The sequence below is a fragment of the Sphaerodactylus townsendi genome, linkage group LG11 (genome assembly GCF_021028975.2).
Source record: "Sphaerodactylus townsendi isolate TG3544 linkage group LG11, MPM_Stown_v2.3, whole genome shotgun sequence".
Lineage (NCBI taxonomy): Eukaryota > Metazoa > Chordata > Lepidosauria > Squamata > Sphaerodactylidae > Sphaerodactylus > Sphaerodactylus townsendi.
Genome location: NC_059435.1, coordinates 43777221 through 43788027, shown reverse-complemented (window position 1 = coordinate 43788027; position 10807 = coordinate 43777221). Strand labels below are relative to the sequence as shown.

Below are 10807 nucleotides of genomic sequence, written 5' to 3'. Positions count from 1 at the left end.
CTTTTACTGGGCAGTAAATCCCACTGACTTCAAGCAGACGCCTAAAAGGAACTCAGCTGCAAACAGGCGTTTACGGGAGAGGGTCGGATGAACCCGCGGGGCCGAGCCATTGATCATCTCTGGTTACCTTTAGGGCGGCTTTCTTATTTTTCCTGAACAAAAATGACTGCTTGTTCCTACGGGGCAACCACCCTTTCCGTCTTCGCCCCACGTGTTGGCCCTTCTAATGCGGAGAAGGGGGGGGGGGTCTGCTCTTAGGGCGAGGGGAGGGGCCTTCCTGCGAGTGATTTTAACCTGCTCCACCTTCCAGTGACCTGCCAAATGTTCTTTCTTACTTTATAGACATCTGGGAATTCCATACATGCCTTAAACGCCAATTACACACCTTCTTCAAAGGACACGTGCTTTGATTTGCCAAGAACATTTAAGTCGACCGAGGTCTGAAAGAAAGAAGGGCCACGGAGGAGGGGACAGGTTTCATGTTTGAAAGAAGAAAGAACAGAGAGAAAGAAAGAAAGAAAAAGAGGGGGGGAACCCACCTTGGAGCCTGTACAGCGTTTGCTGCTGGAAGAAAGGAAAGGGCGGGGATCTGTTGTTTAGGGCATGAGTCGCTTTGGTCTGGGATCCAAAGGCTTTCGAATGAGGGTTACCGTCGACCGAACCTATCCATATATTTAAACGGATTTCGACTGGAGTCACTCTGCATAAGTTGACACCGTAAATTTCCCAGCCAGGCCTCCCTTAACTGAGCCCGCCGAAGAAGCTGGTGGCCCAGATCTTGTGCCTGCTCGCCTAGAAGTAAGCCTTGCTGCATTTAGGAGGCGATGTTTGCGGACTCAGACCTGCAGGGTTGGAGGAGGAGAGGCGCTTGCTTGCCTTACTAGCCTCTTCGTAGCTCTCCTGTCTGAGCGGGGCGTGGGGGGAGGGGGAGAGGAGAGAGATGCCAGCTGGAGCAACAAACGCCCGTGAAACGAGGCTGGTCGCTGAAGGGAGGCCTCGGGCCGGGCAACACGGTTGTGTGCCAAAGGGACGCGGGTCAACCGAGACCGGGAAACCGCTTGGCCCATCTCTGGAGCCTGCCCGTCCGTCTCCTGCTGCCTGGCACCAGCGACCTGCCTCTGCTAGGCGGGGTTTCAGACGAACCTGCTGGGGGCGGGGGTGTAGGGAGGAGCCCCAGCTCGGAGCCCCCCGAGTCAGGCCCTGGATCTCCAGCCAGGTCTCCGGGCGGAGGCGTCCCCATCACTTCCCGCCTGCTCCTCTCCCCCCCCCCCCCAGGGAATCGGGGACCTTCAGCCTGCCCCACCACTAAGCCAGGACTTCGTGGGCATAAACTCAGGGGGTTAGGAAAGACCTTTCTCTGACCTAAGAACGTCCCGCGGCCTGCCCTGAGTTCAGATTCAGCCGGATGCCGCGCCCTGCGGTTTCCAGCCCAGCGCTTCGACTTCCGCCAGGCTCCCCTCGCCCACCTGTTCTGGCTGGCCCCGCAGATGCCTTTGGCTGCCCCACCGCCAGCCCCTTACTCGGATCCGGCCGTTTTTGCAAGCAGCGGGACACGCTATAAGGAAAGCACGCTCGAATAGAGAAGCCTGTTTTGTTTCAGGCTACACTCGACTCGGCCTGACGCCCCGCAGAAATCAGGGGGGAGTTGCACCCGAATGCACACATTCACACGGGATTGCGTTGCAAGATCAGAAATCGCCACCACCCCCTTCCCGGCAGCTCTCAGGTTCCCTGCCCTGCCCGAGACCCCTTTTGCCCCCCAAGGAGGAGGCGCGCTCGCTCTCCCCCCCCCCCCCCTCCACCGTCGCGTGGATTTCCGCACAGGGATCTCTCCTCCCGGTTTGTTTTCCACCGTCGCGCAAAATTACAGAGGCCGGGCAGGCGGCCTGCCCTGGGGTGCACGGCGACGGGCGCTGGCTTTGAAGGGCGGCCGGGCAGGACTTCAAGTGAAATCCTACGCCGGAGAAGCAGCCTCGAGAAAATCACCAGGGCGGCCCCTGCCAAACCGTGGAATGTGCAGGAGAGAAAGCGCGGCCGGCTCGCCCCGGGCCCCCGTCCAACCGGGCGGCCGCTGCAACCGGCGCTCCGTCGCCTGACTCACGAGCAAGGCAAGAAGCCGCCCTGCATAGCCAGAAGCCCCCCCCCCCTCCGAGAAGAGGCCAGAGGCCACAGCAGCCCCGCGGCCTCTCGAACTCAGACCTGGCTGGTCGTCGGGACAGGAACCCGGGGAGCCCAAGACAGCTCCTGCTTGCCCCTGGCAGAACGCCCGCCTCTCCTTTTGGAGTGGTTTACAAACGCCGCGGCCCCCTCCCTCGGGGAAACAACCCCAGCCCTTTGCAGGCTTTCCTCCTGTCTCAGGCATCCTTCTCAGGATCCTTTCACCGCCCTTTTCAAGCATCCCACATCATTTCCAATCCTCTTCTGGGACTCCGGGAAAACCCTCTCCTTATCCATCGGGGACTGAATTTCAAATGGTATGTGCGCCCCCCCCCCCCTTGGTATTTATTGATTGGAAGCATTTGTACACCGCCTTGCCATAGTCATATTCAGGGCGGCTTGCAAAATACAATGAAATACTTCACTCATCTTCAAGGCTGTCCCGGCCTCTAGTCGCACGCCGTAGATAAGCAAGTTTCCCGACCTGCCTTGCTTTGATCCCCTGGGAATCTCGGGAGGTGAGGGCCTATTGCCTGCCAGGCAGCAACAGCCCACCCCATAGAAGCTTGGGTAAATGCTGTATAAGTCCCACTGAAGACACCTGGAAGCAAATTCACTGCTTCTTGTGGAAATCAATGCTCTTGCCTGCCGAAGATGGGGCTGCAATAGGCGTAGAATTTGCAAACTCTGAAAACGAGGGGGATTCCTAAAGCAAATGTGCTGGAGCATCGAGGTGCAAAAAAACCTACTCCAAAAACACTGGCAAAAAAACTCTTCACCAACATTGGCCAGGGGGCAACCAGAGGACTGGCGCTAAAGCATAGCCAAGGGAGTTCAGTTGTGCTCCACAGGTCTTACTCCCGAGCAAGTGTGCGTAAGAAGGAAGTGCACAATCCTTCTGTGTCTACTCGGAAGTAGCTGGCGCAGAGATGGACTTGGATTTGTTTCTGGCAAACCCGCCGGGTTTAAGAAATTGGACTGAAAACCATCCCGGACGAAATGTGGTGGGTCCGAATCAAAAGAGGTCGCCGGATGGGATTACAGGCAAACAAGGATCTACTAATTCGGAGGCTGAGACCATTCATACCAACGCATCTCCCCCGAGGCCTCCCCCAGGGAGAACAAATTTAGACCCGAAGTGGAAGGAGAGTGTCCAGTGTGAATGGCAGCGTGTTCATCCCCACCCCCCCAGGACAACGGGGTCAATTTGTTATGCAGTTTTCCTCTTACCTTGCCAACAGCAGAGAGCTCGCTCTACCCTGGGCTCTGGGTTCTAGTTCTGATCCCTGCTGGAGGTCCTCAAGCCATCTGCGATCTGACGCTGTTTGGATCTGGCCGGGGCACCCCTTGGGAACATCCAGGCGCGTCTCCCGGCGATGCACGCGCGCTGCTGCCTTCGCGCCCTTCCTTCTCCCGGCCACTGGAAATTGGATTGAGCCTCGCGGTGCTCCCAAAGTCCCGTCTAATCCCCTTTAATGCAAACAAAGGCTGCCGGACCTTTCCGGCTGCACAGAGCGCGCACCGGCTTCCAGTCGAGCCGCTCTTGAAAGCCGCAAGAGTTTAGGTCGGTGAGAGGCGGCAACTGGGAGGTATGGAAAGGCAAACAAGCAGCCCGCGCAACCTGGGCTAAGCAAACAAGGCTTGTGGGGAAGAAACACCCCCTGCTATTCCCTCTAAACACTGGCGCGATCTGGCAAGGAAAAGCCATTTTGCAGCAGGCAGAGCTGGCATTCCTGGGAGGAGGTGAATACGGTTCAGCCCAGAAGCGGCAGATCGCAGGCTGCAGTTTGGAGGGAGCTTTGCCGGGAGTGAAGGGGGGCAGCTGAGCCGGAGAAAGGCCTTTTGGTCTCTGCGGCTCCGTCCTCACGCCAAGTGAGCCGAAAACAATGGAGCGGCAGCCCGATCTGAGGCAGGTTTGGAAAGCAAGCCCCGCACCCTTCGCCTTGCCAGATGGAAGGGGACCAACGGTGCCCCTGAGCTCCCTGGGGACTGGGTGCGAGCCAGCTCCGTTTTCATCAATGAAGTGTTGCCATTCAACAAAAGAAGGATCGCACCCATCGCATTTAGGGCGCCCTGGAGGGAAGTCGGCTAGGAACCTGGGGTCGGGTCTGTCCCTCGGCAACCTGAGAAAGGGTTTGTGGGCCTCAAGGGCAAGACGTCAAATTGGAGAGCCGGCTCTCCCATACTCCAAATCAACCAGTGCTTTCAAAGAAAAATGGACCCACAGCAACTCTGTTACTGGGCAGCACATCTGGAAAGCAGCACATCTGGAAAGCCAAGATTAGTAAAAAGCACAGACTTGTGTGCCAGAGAGATAGAAGAACTGTTTTCATTTATTGCAGTCCATGAGCTGTACTCTGCCTCAGCAAAAGGAAAAAACAGAATTGTAATTTCATTCGCCACATGCTGGGCCATGTCTGTTTTAGAATGCTTTTTAAGGATTCCAGCAGGTCCCTGGTAAGACCCAAAGGGAACATTCTGAAACAAAGACGGTCCAACATGTGGCGAACGAAGTCACAATTCTGGGCTTTTTTCTTTGGGTGAGACAGAGTTTAGAAAGGTCGATGCTCCAACCGCCCAAGAGAAAAGCAGCAACAACCAAAACCCACTTTGGAGCGAGAGAGGCAGGCTGGCAGGCGATGCCCCGCTTGGGTTGCTGAGCGAATCTGCAACGACAAAGACTCTGAGACCACCAAACCATGAAACCCAGCGCGAACCCCAGTGCCCCAATACCGGCCAGGAAACCTTTACAGTAAACCTGTGCAGATGGTGGAAGTGAAACTTCCCGGCCTCTTCGCTCTTACCCACACAGGCCCCAAAACTGCAGTCCGGCCTGCGACCTCTCTCTCCCCTGCCCCCCTCCTTTCCTCCTCACCAATCTAGATCAGACCTGGAACTTCTTTCTTTACCAGAAGATACCACGAGGTGTAACAGAGTAGAACCTTGCAATTTACCATTCAAAACATACCACTTTGACTGAAGGATGGGGAGAATCCACAATCCAGCAACCTCGCACCCACCCCCAACCAGACCCATAAAGCTGTCCCGAGAATTAACACTCCCGTGTCTGTCAGTAGCCGGTTTATTTGCGTTTTCCTCGCGTTTGTTTAGATTTGCCCCCTCCCTCGAGCCCCCTCCTCTCCAGGGCAACTTCAGATCTCTCCTGTTTACCTCGAGAGTCTGGCCTGCTTTCTCCCACAGACGAAGCTTTTACAGTCCTCTTTTAACAGTTCAGTCATATTTATTTACTGCAGAAAAATATACAATGATATTTACAAAACAATCATAAAAATAGGAATGCATTTAGACGCCGGATCTACCTGCATTTTAACATGGGTCATTAATAAATAAATAGAATGTTTCATTTGGGGGGGGGGCTTTTCCTCCCCCCACAGGAAGAATTAAAAAAAACAGGAGAGGAACCAGATAGGTTTGCATATGAAGAGTTTGAGCCAAGAATGTTTTGCCCCCCTAACTCTTGGTTTAAATAGATTTCCCTTTTCCACTCGCTCTAAAAAGGGGGTCTTTCCATGCGGATTGTCACTAGATCTGCTCAAAATGAAGGCGGAGGGAGGGGGGAGTCCACAGCAATCGGATTTCCTTTCATCAGTGGCTCATAAGACCTCTCGGGAATGCATGCATGCAAGAACAACAACACAAAATAAGGAAGGAAGGAAAAAGTTACAAGTCCAACATTCTTCGTCAAAAAAAAATAAAAATAAAACCGGTTCAGATTTCGATCAGAATGCAGAGATGAGTGGTGGGTCAGCTCAGCCGCCGCGCCGGATCAGCCGCCTCCCTGTCCGAGGGGCCTTTGGGTCTCTGGCCTCCAACGCTCCCCGCCCTGCTCTTTGCATACTTGGCCAAGACGCTTCTACATTTCCAAGAAAATCCTTGGCATTATTGTCTTAGGGGAAAGGAAGGAAGGGGGTGGGGGGAAATCCAAGTGCAGAGTCTCTCAACCACTGTCCATTTTCTCTCCTTCTTTGGGAACAAGGTCATCTGCGGAAACCCAGAGAGAGGAGGAGGAAACGTCGTTATTCCAAACGGGGAAAACTGAATTTTTAAAATGTCCATTAAAAAAAATTGGCTCCCCCCTTCCGAGATGAAAGCGAGAGAGCTGGAGAATGAAAGCCACACTGTGTGTGTGTGCGTGTGTGTGTGTGGGAGGAGGAGGAGGGGATCGCTGTCGAGGCATGAAATTCGGAAACGCGCAAAGGGAAGGGTCACGGGTATCTAGGCGAATCGGGCCTCTGGGGCACCCGGCTTCCCCCGACCCCCGAGCCCAAGCCGAGTTCCTTGGCCAGTGCGCCCTGGCCTCTAAGGCACCCAGCTCTCAAGGCAGCCTGCAGCCCCTGTGGCCTGGGAACCAGGAGGCTGGGGGAGGGCGGGGACCCCGGTCTTGCTGAACTTCAAGGCGCCATTTCACTGTGACGCTCCGTGCACCTTTAGATGCCAACTTTCTCTTCCGGAGCAGGCTCAGCCCAGAAGCGGGCCTGGTGGCCAGAACAACCCTCCAGGAAGGCTGAAAGCGCCTGGACAGCTGGACCCAAGCGGAGGGGGACCTGCCCGGCTGGGATGCCTCCTGCAAATGGCAGCTCGTTCCAGCACCTACCCAGATGCCTTGCCCTTGCCCCAACCAGGGATCTGCTGCTGCAGCATGTACACCCCCAAATTCAGTGCTACCGTAGGAGAGTCCCAGAGCAGTTTAATGCTCCACCTGATGTCCGAGGAGTCTGGCTAACCGCCCGGACAACCGCCATCCTATAGCCTAATCCTAGGCCAGGTCTGCAGAGCTCAGTGGGGCTTCCTCCGAGCACCCTGAGCAATCTGAAGAGCACCGTCCTTGGGAATACAAAACCCCTTGAATTGACCTGCATAGGATTGCAACCATGCATATGTTTACCTGAAGGAACTACTCCTAACTCATCGTGCCTCTTTTTATGCTCAATTAGGAAGGAAGAATGGGGTTGATTTTGGATTAAACGTGCCTTAGATCGGGCCGAAGTCTTTGCTTCCTTTCCTGTGTGAAACCTCCAACCTCACCCTTAGCTCACTTGCTCGGAAGGGGCTCCCAGGTTTCCAGGACATAAGAAAACTGCGGCCCCTTTCTAGAAAAGCTGATAGGCCCCATGGAGGGAAGCCCGACCTTTGCCCTGGCTGCCGTGGCCTACCAAGCTCTGGGCCAGGATCCAGCGACAGTCTGTCTACCATCAACAAGAGGTGCCCAGGAGGAAGTAGTCCGGAGACCTCCCTTGCTTAAAGGGGGGGGGGGAGTTCTGCTGGACAGTGTTAGACAGGATCCCAGCCTGCAGCCAGAGGGAGGGAGACTGGAATGTGCTTGCTGAACTCAGGAGATTTTAGGAAAAGAGTAAAGTTTCCGCCTACGCACATTTACTAGGAAGCAAATCTCACTGACATCAAGGAGACAATTACTTCCGAGTACAGGGGAGTAAGTTCCGCTGCTTGCAATGTGGCTGGTTTCCATGCAAGTGTTCGGAAAGAGCTTCCAGTGAAAATGTGCTGACCGCCGCAATAAATTGCACTAATGTGTTTACCAAGTTTGAGGGATGACGTTATTCTACCTGCCCACTTACATGTGAGTAAACTGCTTGGAACACAGCGGGAGTAAATATGCGAAGGATCAGGGTGCCCAGCGCCCGTCCAAGTTTAAGAATCACTGAAATTAGTGGTAGCTACTAATAGATGCATCTACACGCGGATCCTAGTGATTGGGACCCATCTTTGACTTTTTTTCCGTTACATCTGTTGGGAAAGAAGGTCATGGGTTGACTGGCGATCCCAGCCCTGGACGTAAAGCTTCTTCGTCTTACCCTAGTAACTCAGTCTAACAGTGCAACCCTGAAAAAGAGTTACACCCCTCAAACCTCATGGACATCAATGGATTTATAAGGGTGCAGGATTACACTGTAATTGGTTAGGTTTAGGAGAGTGTGTTTGTTGGCTTTCTAGGAGCATAGGCATGTTGGCGAATAAATCATTCCGAAATGTAGGTAGGAAATCCTCCTATTGTCGCAACCCTCATCAAACTGTTGGTAAGCTTGTCCCACGAGAACTCAGGAGATTGTCTCGCGAGAAAAAAAATCTAGTTAACCTCTCAGCCTTCCTGCCGTAAAAGCACCTTTTCCTTGGGACGCCAAAATGACTGGGAATTTGTTGAGGAGAATACCCGGGAGATCTTTGTTTGTATACATCAAAGGCTGCAATCCTATGCGCATTTACTAAGGAGGAAGTCATATTAAAGTAAACCCAAAGGCCCTTACTTTTGAGTAAATATGCTGCTCATTATTTCTGCGGAACTACTTGAGATTTGCTTCGGATCGCCAAAAGTGTGATCCAAAACAAAATCAATGGTCTTAGAAACATTTTACTCTGTTTAGGATGGCATTCTGAAACCCATGACCTGTCTCTAGAGGGCTACTGGTTGGTTTTCCGGTGAGTAAGAGACCCCCAAGCTAAACATGTTGTGGGTACAACGTTGGAAACACTACAATTGTTTTTTTTGGGGGGGGGTTATTTTGGGGAAATTTATTTGGCGCGCGGGGTGGTGGTGGTGGTATTTTAGTAGGCTTTGCTTCCAGTTCTGCATTGGCAATTCTGGTCTCCCTAGTTTCCGAACAAACGTGTTCAGGCCGGGATGGACCTCAACCCAAAGCGGCTTCTTCGTGGGGATCTGGAAACTTCATTCTAAAGAAAGCCCCTCCCCCTCCCCGATTTCTAGCGGAATTTCCTTCCAACAACCCGCGAATCCCAATGCAGCGTCCTTTGGAATGCGCTTTAATCCGGGTATGAGCTCGAAGCCAGCCTAGGAGGGTCACTGCAACCCAGGAGCCCTCTTGCCAAAGAAGCCTGCTTCGAACTGGAGGAGGGCGGATGGAGAACCGCAGTCTCCCTGTCCTCGGATCCCTCCCAGGGGATCTCCTGGCGCCAAAGCGGGCTGCTCCCAGAGGCCGATCTCCCCACCCTCCCCCCGGAAGAATCCATTCAGGGAGGACTTTCTTCCGAGGTGGGACGGATTGCAGAGACCTCGGCAGGCTTGCTTGGAAAGGAGCCTGGCTGAGACCAGCGAGGGGAGGAAGAAGGGGGTGTTGCTGGCCCGCTGACTACTTTTCCAATCCTCAGGAAGCAGCTCGTCCACGCTGGAGTCCAGAAGGATTCTGAGAGAAAAAGTAGGCACCAGCGGGGGTGGAGAGCCTCCTCCTCTCAGGAGTGTCGCCCCAGGGGCCAAGGGGTCGGGGAGGCCCACTCCCTCCTCTCTAGGGATCCCACGGATCCGGGACGGGGATTGGGGAACAGCTAACCCTGGCTGGCCAGCCCTCGAAGTCCCCCGGGCCTTCTTCTCCAGCGCGCCTGGTGGGTGCCAATTCCAGGGAGAAAGAGAGCAGAGAGTCCCCGAGACCGAGCCGTCCAAGTGGAGGCCTCCCCGGGCCTGCAGGCCAAAAAGGACCCGCGGATTCTAAGGGGACCCTCGGCTTCCGAGGCTCGGGGCCCCTCTCCCTGAAAGCGGGCTGCCGGGGCCGTCGAGGGCCCGTCCGGCTGGCCTGTGCTACCCCTCCCTCCCCTCCCCCCCCCAGCCGTGGCTGTCGGTTGGCCTTACCTGGGCCGGGGCCGGCGGAGCGGGCCGCTAGTGGGAGGCGGACATGGACCAGGCGCCCTCCATGCGCCAGACGGAGAAGGCGTAGCTGAGGCGCTCGTGGGCCACATAGCTGCAGCTGGCCATCTTGGAGTCCAGCTCGTCGCTCTGCAGGACCTGGTAGAGGAAGTCGATGTAGCGGGCGGCCAGCTTGAGCGTCTGGATCTTGCTCAGCTTGTCCGAGGGCAGCGTCGGGATGATCTTGCGCAGCGCCGCGAAGGCCTCGTTCAGCGACTGGGTGCGCTGCCGCTCTCGCACGTTGGCCATCACCCGCTGCGTCTGGAGCTCCTCGTACGACTGGGGGCTCCCGCCGCCGCTGCTGCTCCCCCCGCCGCCTCCGCCGCCTCCCCCGGCCGACTTCTTGCCCCGCTTGCCCTGCGCCGGGCTGCCCTGCTCGTCTGCCGAGCCGAGCCCCGCGGCCCCCGCGGCCCCTCCGCCGGCCGCGCTCCTGCGGCTCGAGCGCCTCTTGCGTCCGCCGCGCTTGCCGGAGCCCTGGAGCTGCTGCGGCTGCCGGTCGGGCTCCTCCTCGCTGTTGCTCAGGCTGTCGTCGGCGGGCGAGACCGGGGAGTTGGACTCGTCCTGCTGCTGCTGCATCATCGCCCGACCCGCAAGTGCGCCCAGCGACCCGGCGAGGGGGCGAGGCAGGCGGGAGGGCGGCGGCGCTCTCCCTGGCTGGATCGCGGGCCTGCCGGGAGGAAGAGGAGGAGGACGACGACGGCAGTCCGGGGCGGCCGCGGAGGAAGGGCGGGGGAGAGGGGGGACCTCACTGAGGAGGGCGGGGGGAGGCCATCGGGAGCCGGAGGAAGGCGGCGGCCCAGGAGGAAGCCTCTCTCGGAGGGGGGCAGCTTCCCTCCCGATGGCTCCTTGGAGCTGCCTGGGAGTCGGGCGAAAGTGGGAGTCGGCGACGCTCTTATAGCTCCTGCTGGCGGAAAGTTTGGGGGCCGCGGTGTCATTGGCTTGACGTGGAGAGGAGGGACTTTGCCGAAGTTTAGAGGA

At 56.3% G+C, this 10807-nt stretch overlaps 1 protein-coding gene across 1 annotated transcript; it reads right to left on the bottom strand.

Moving 5' to 3' along the window:
• Positions 1–5378: 5378 nt before the first annotated feature.
• On the bottom strand, positions 5379–10787 carry TWIST1 (twist family bHLH transcription factor 1). The gene is made up of 2 exons (XM_048511492.1): positions 9776–10787; positions 5379–6159 (listed from the first exon to the last, which is right to left on the bottom strand). The coding sequence occupies exon 1, from the start codon at positions 10406–10408 to the stop codon at positions 9803–9805; it is 606 nt and encodes a 201-aa protein (XP_048367449.1). The 5' UTR covers positions 10409–10787; the 3' UTR covers positions 5379–6159; positions 9776–9802.
• Positions 10788–10807: the final 20 nt, after the last annotated feature.

Excerpts from the sequence above, each read along its gene's own strand:
- TWIST1 (XM_048511492.1), bottom strand. The coding sequence starts at position 10,408 with ATGATGCAGCAGCAGCAGGACGAGTCCAACTCCCCGGTCTCGCCCGCC.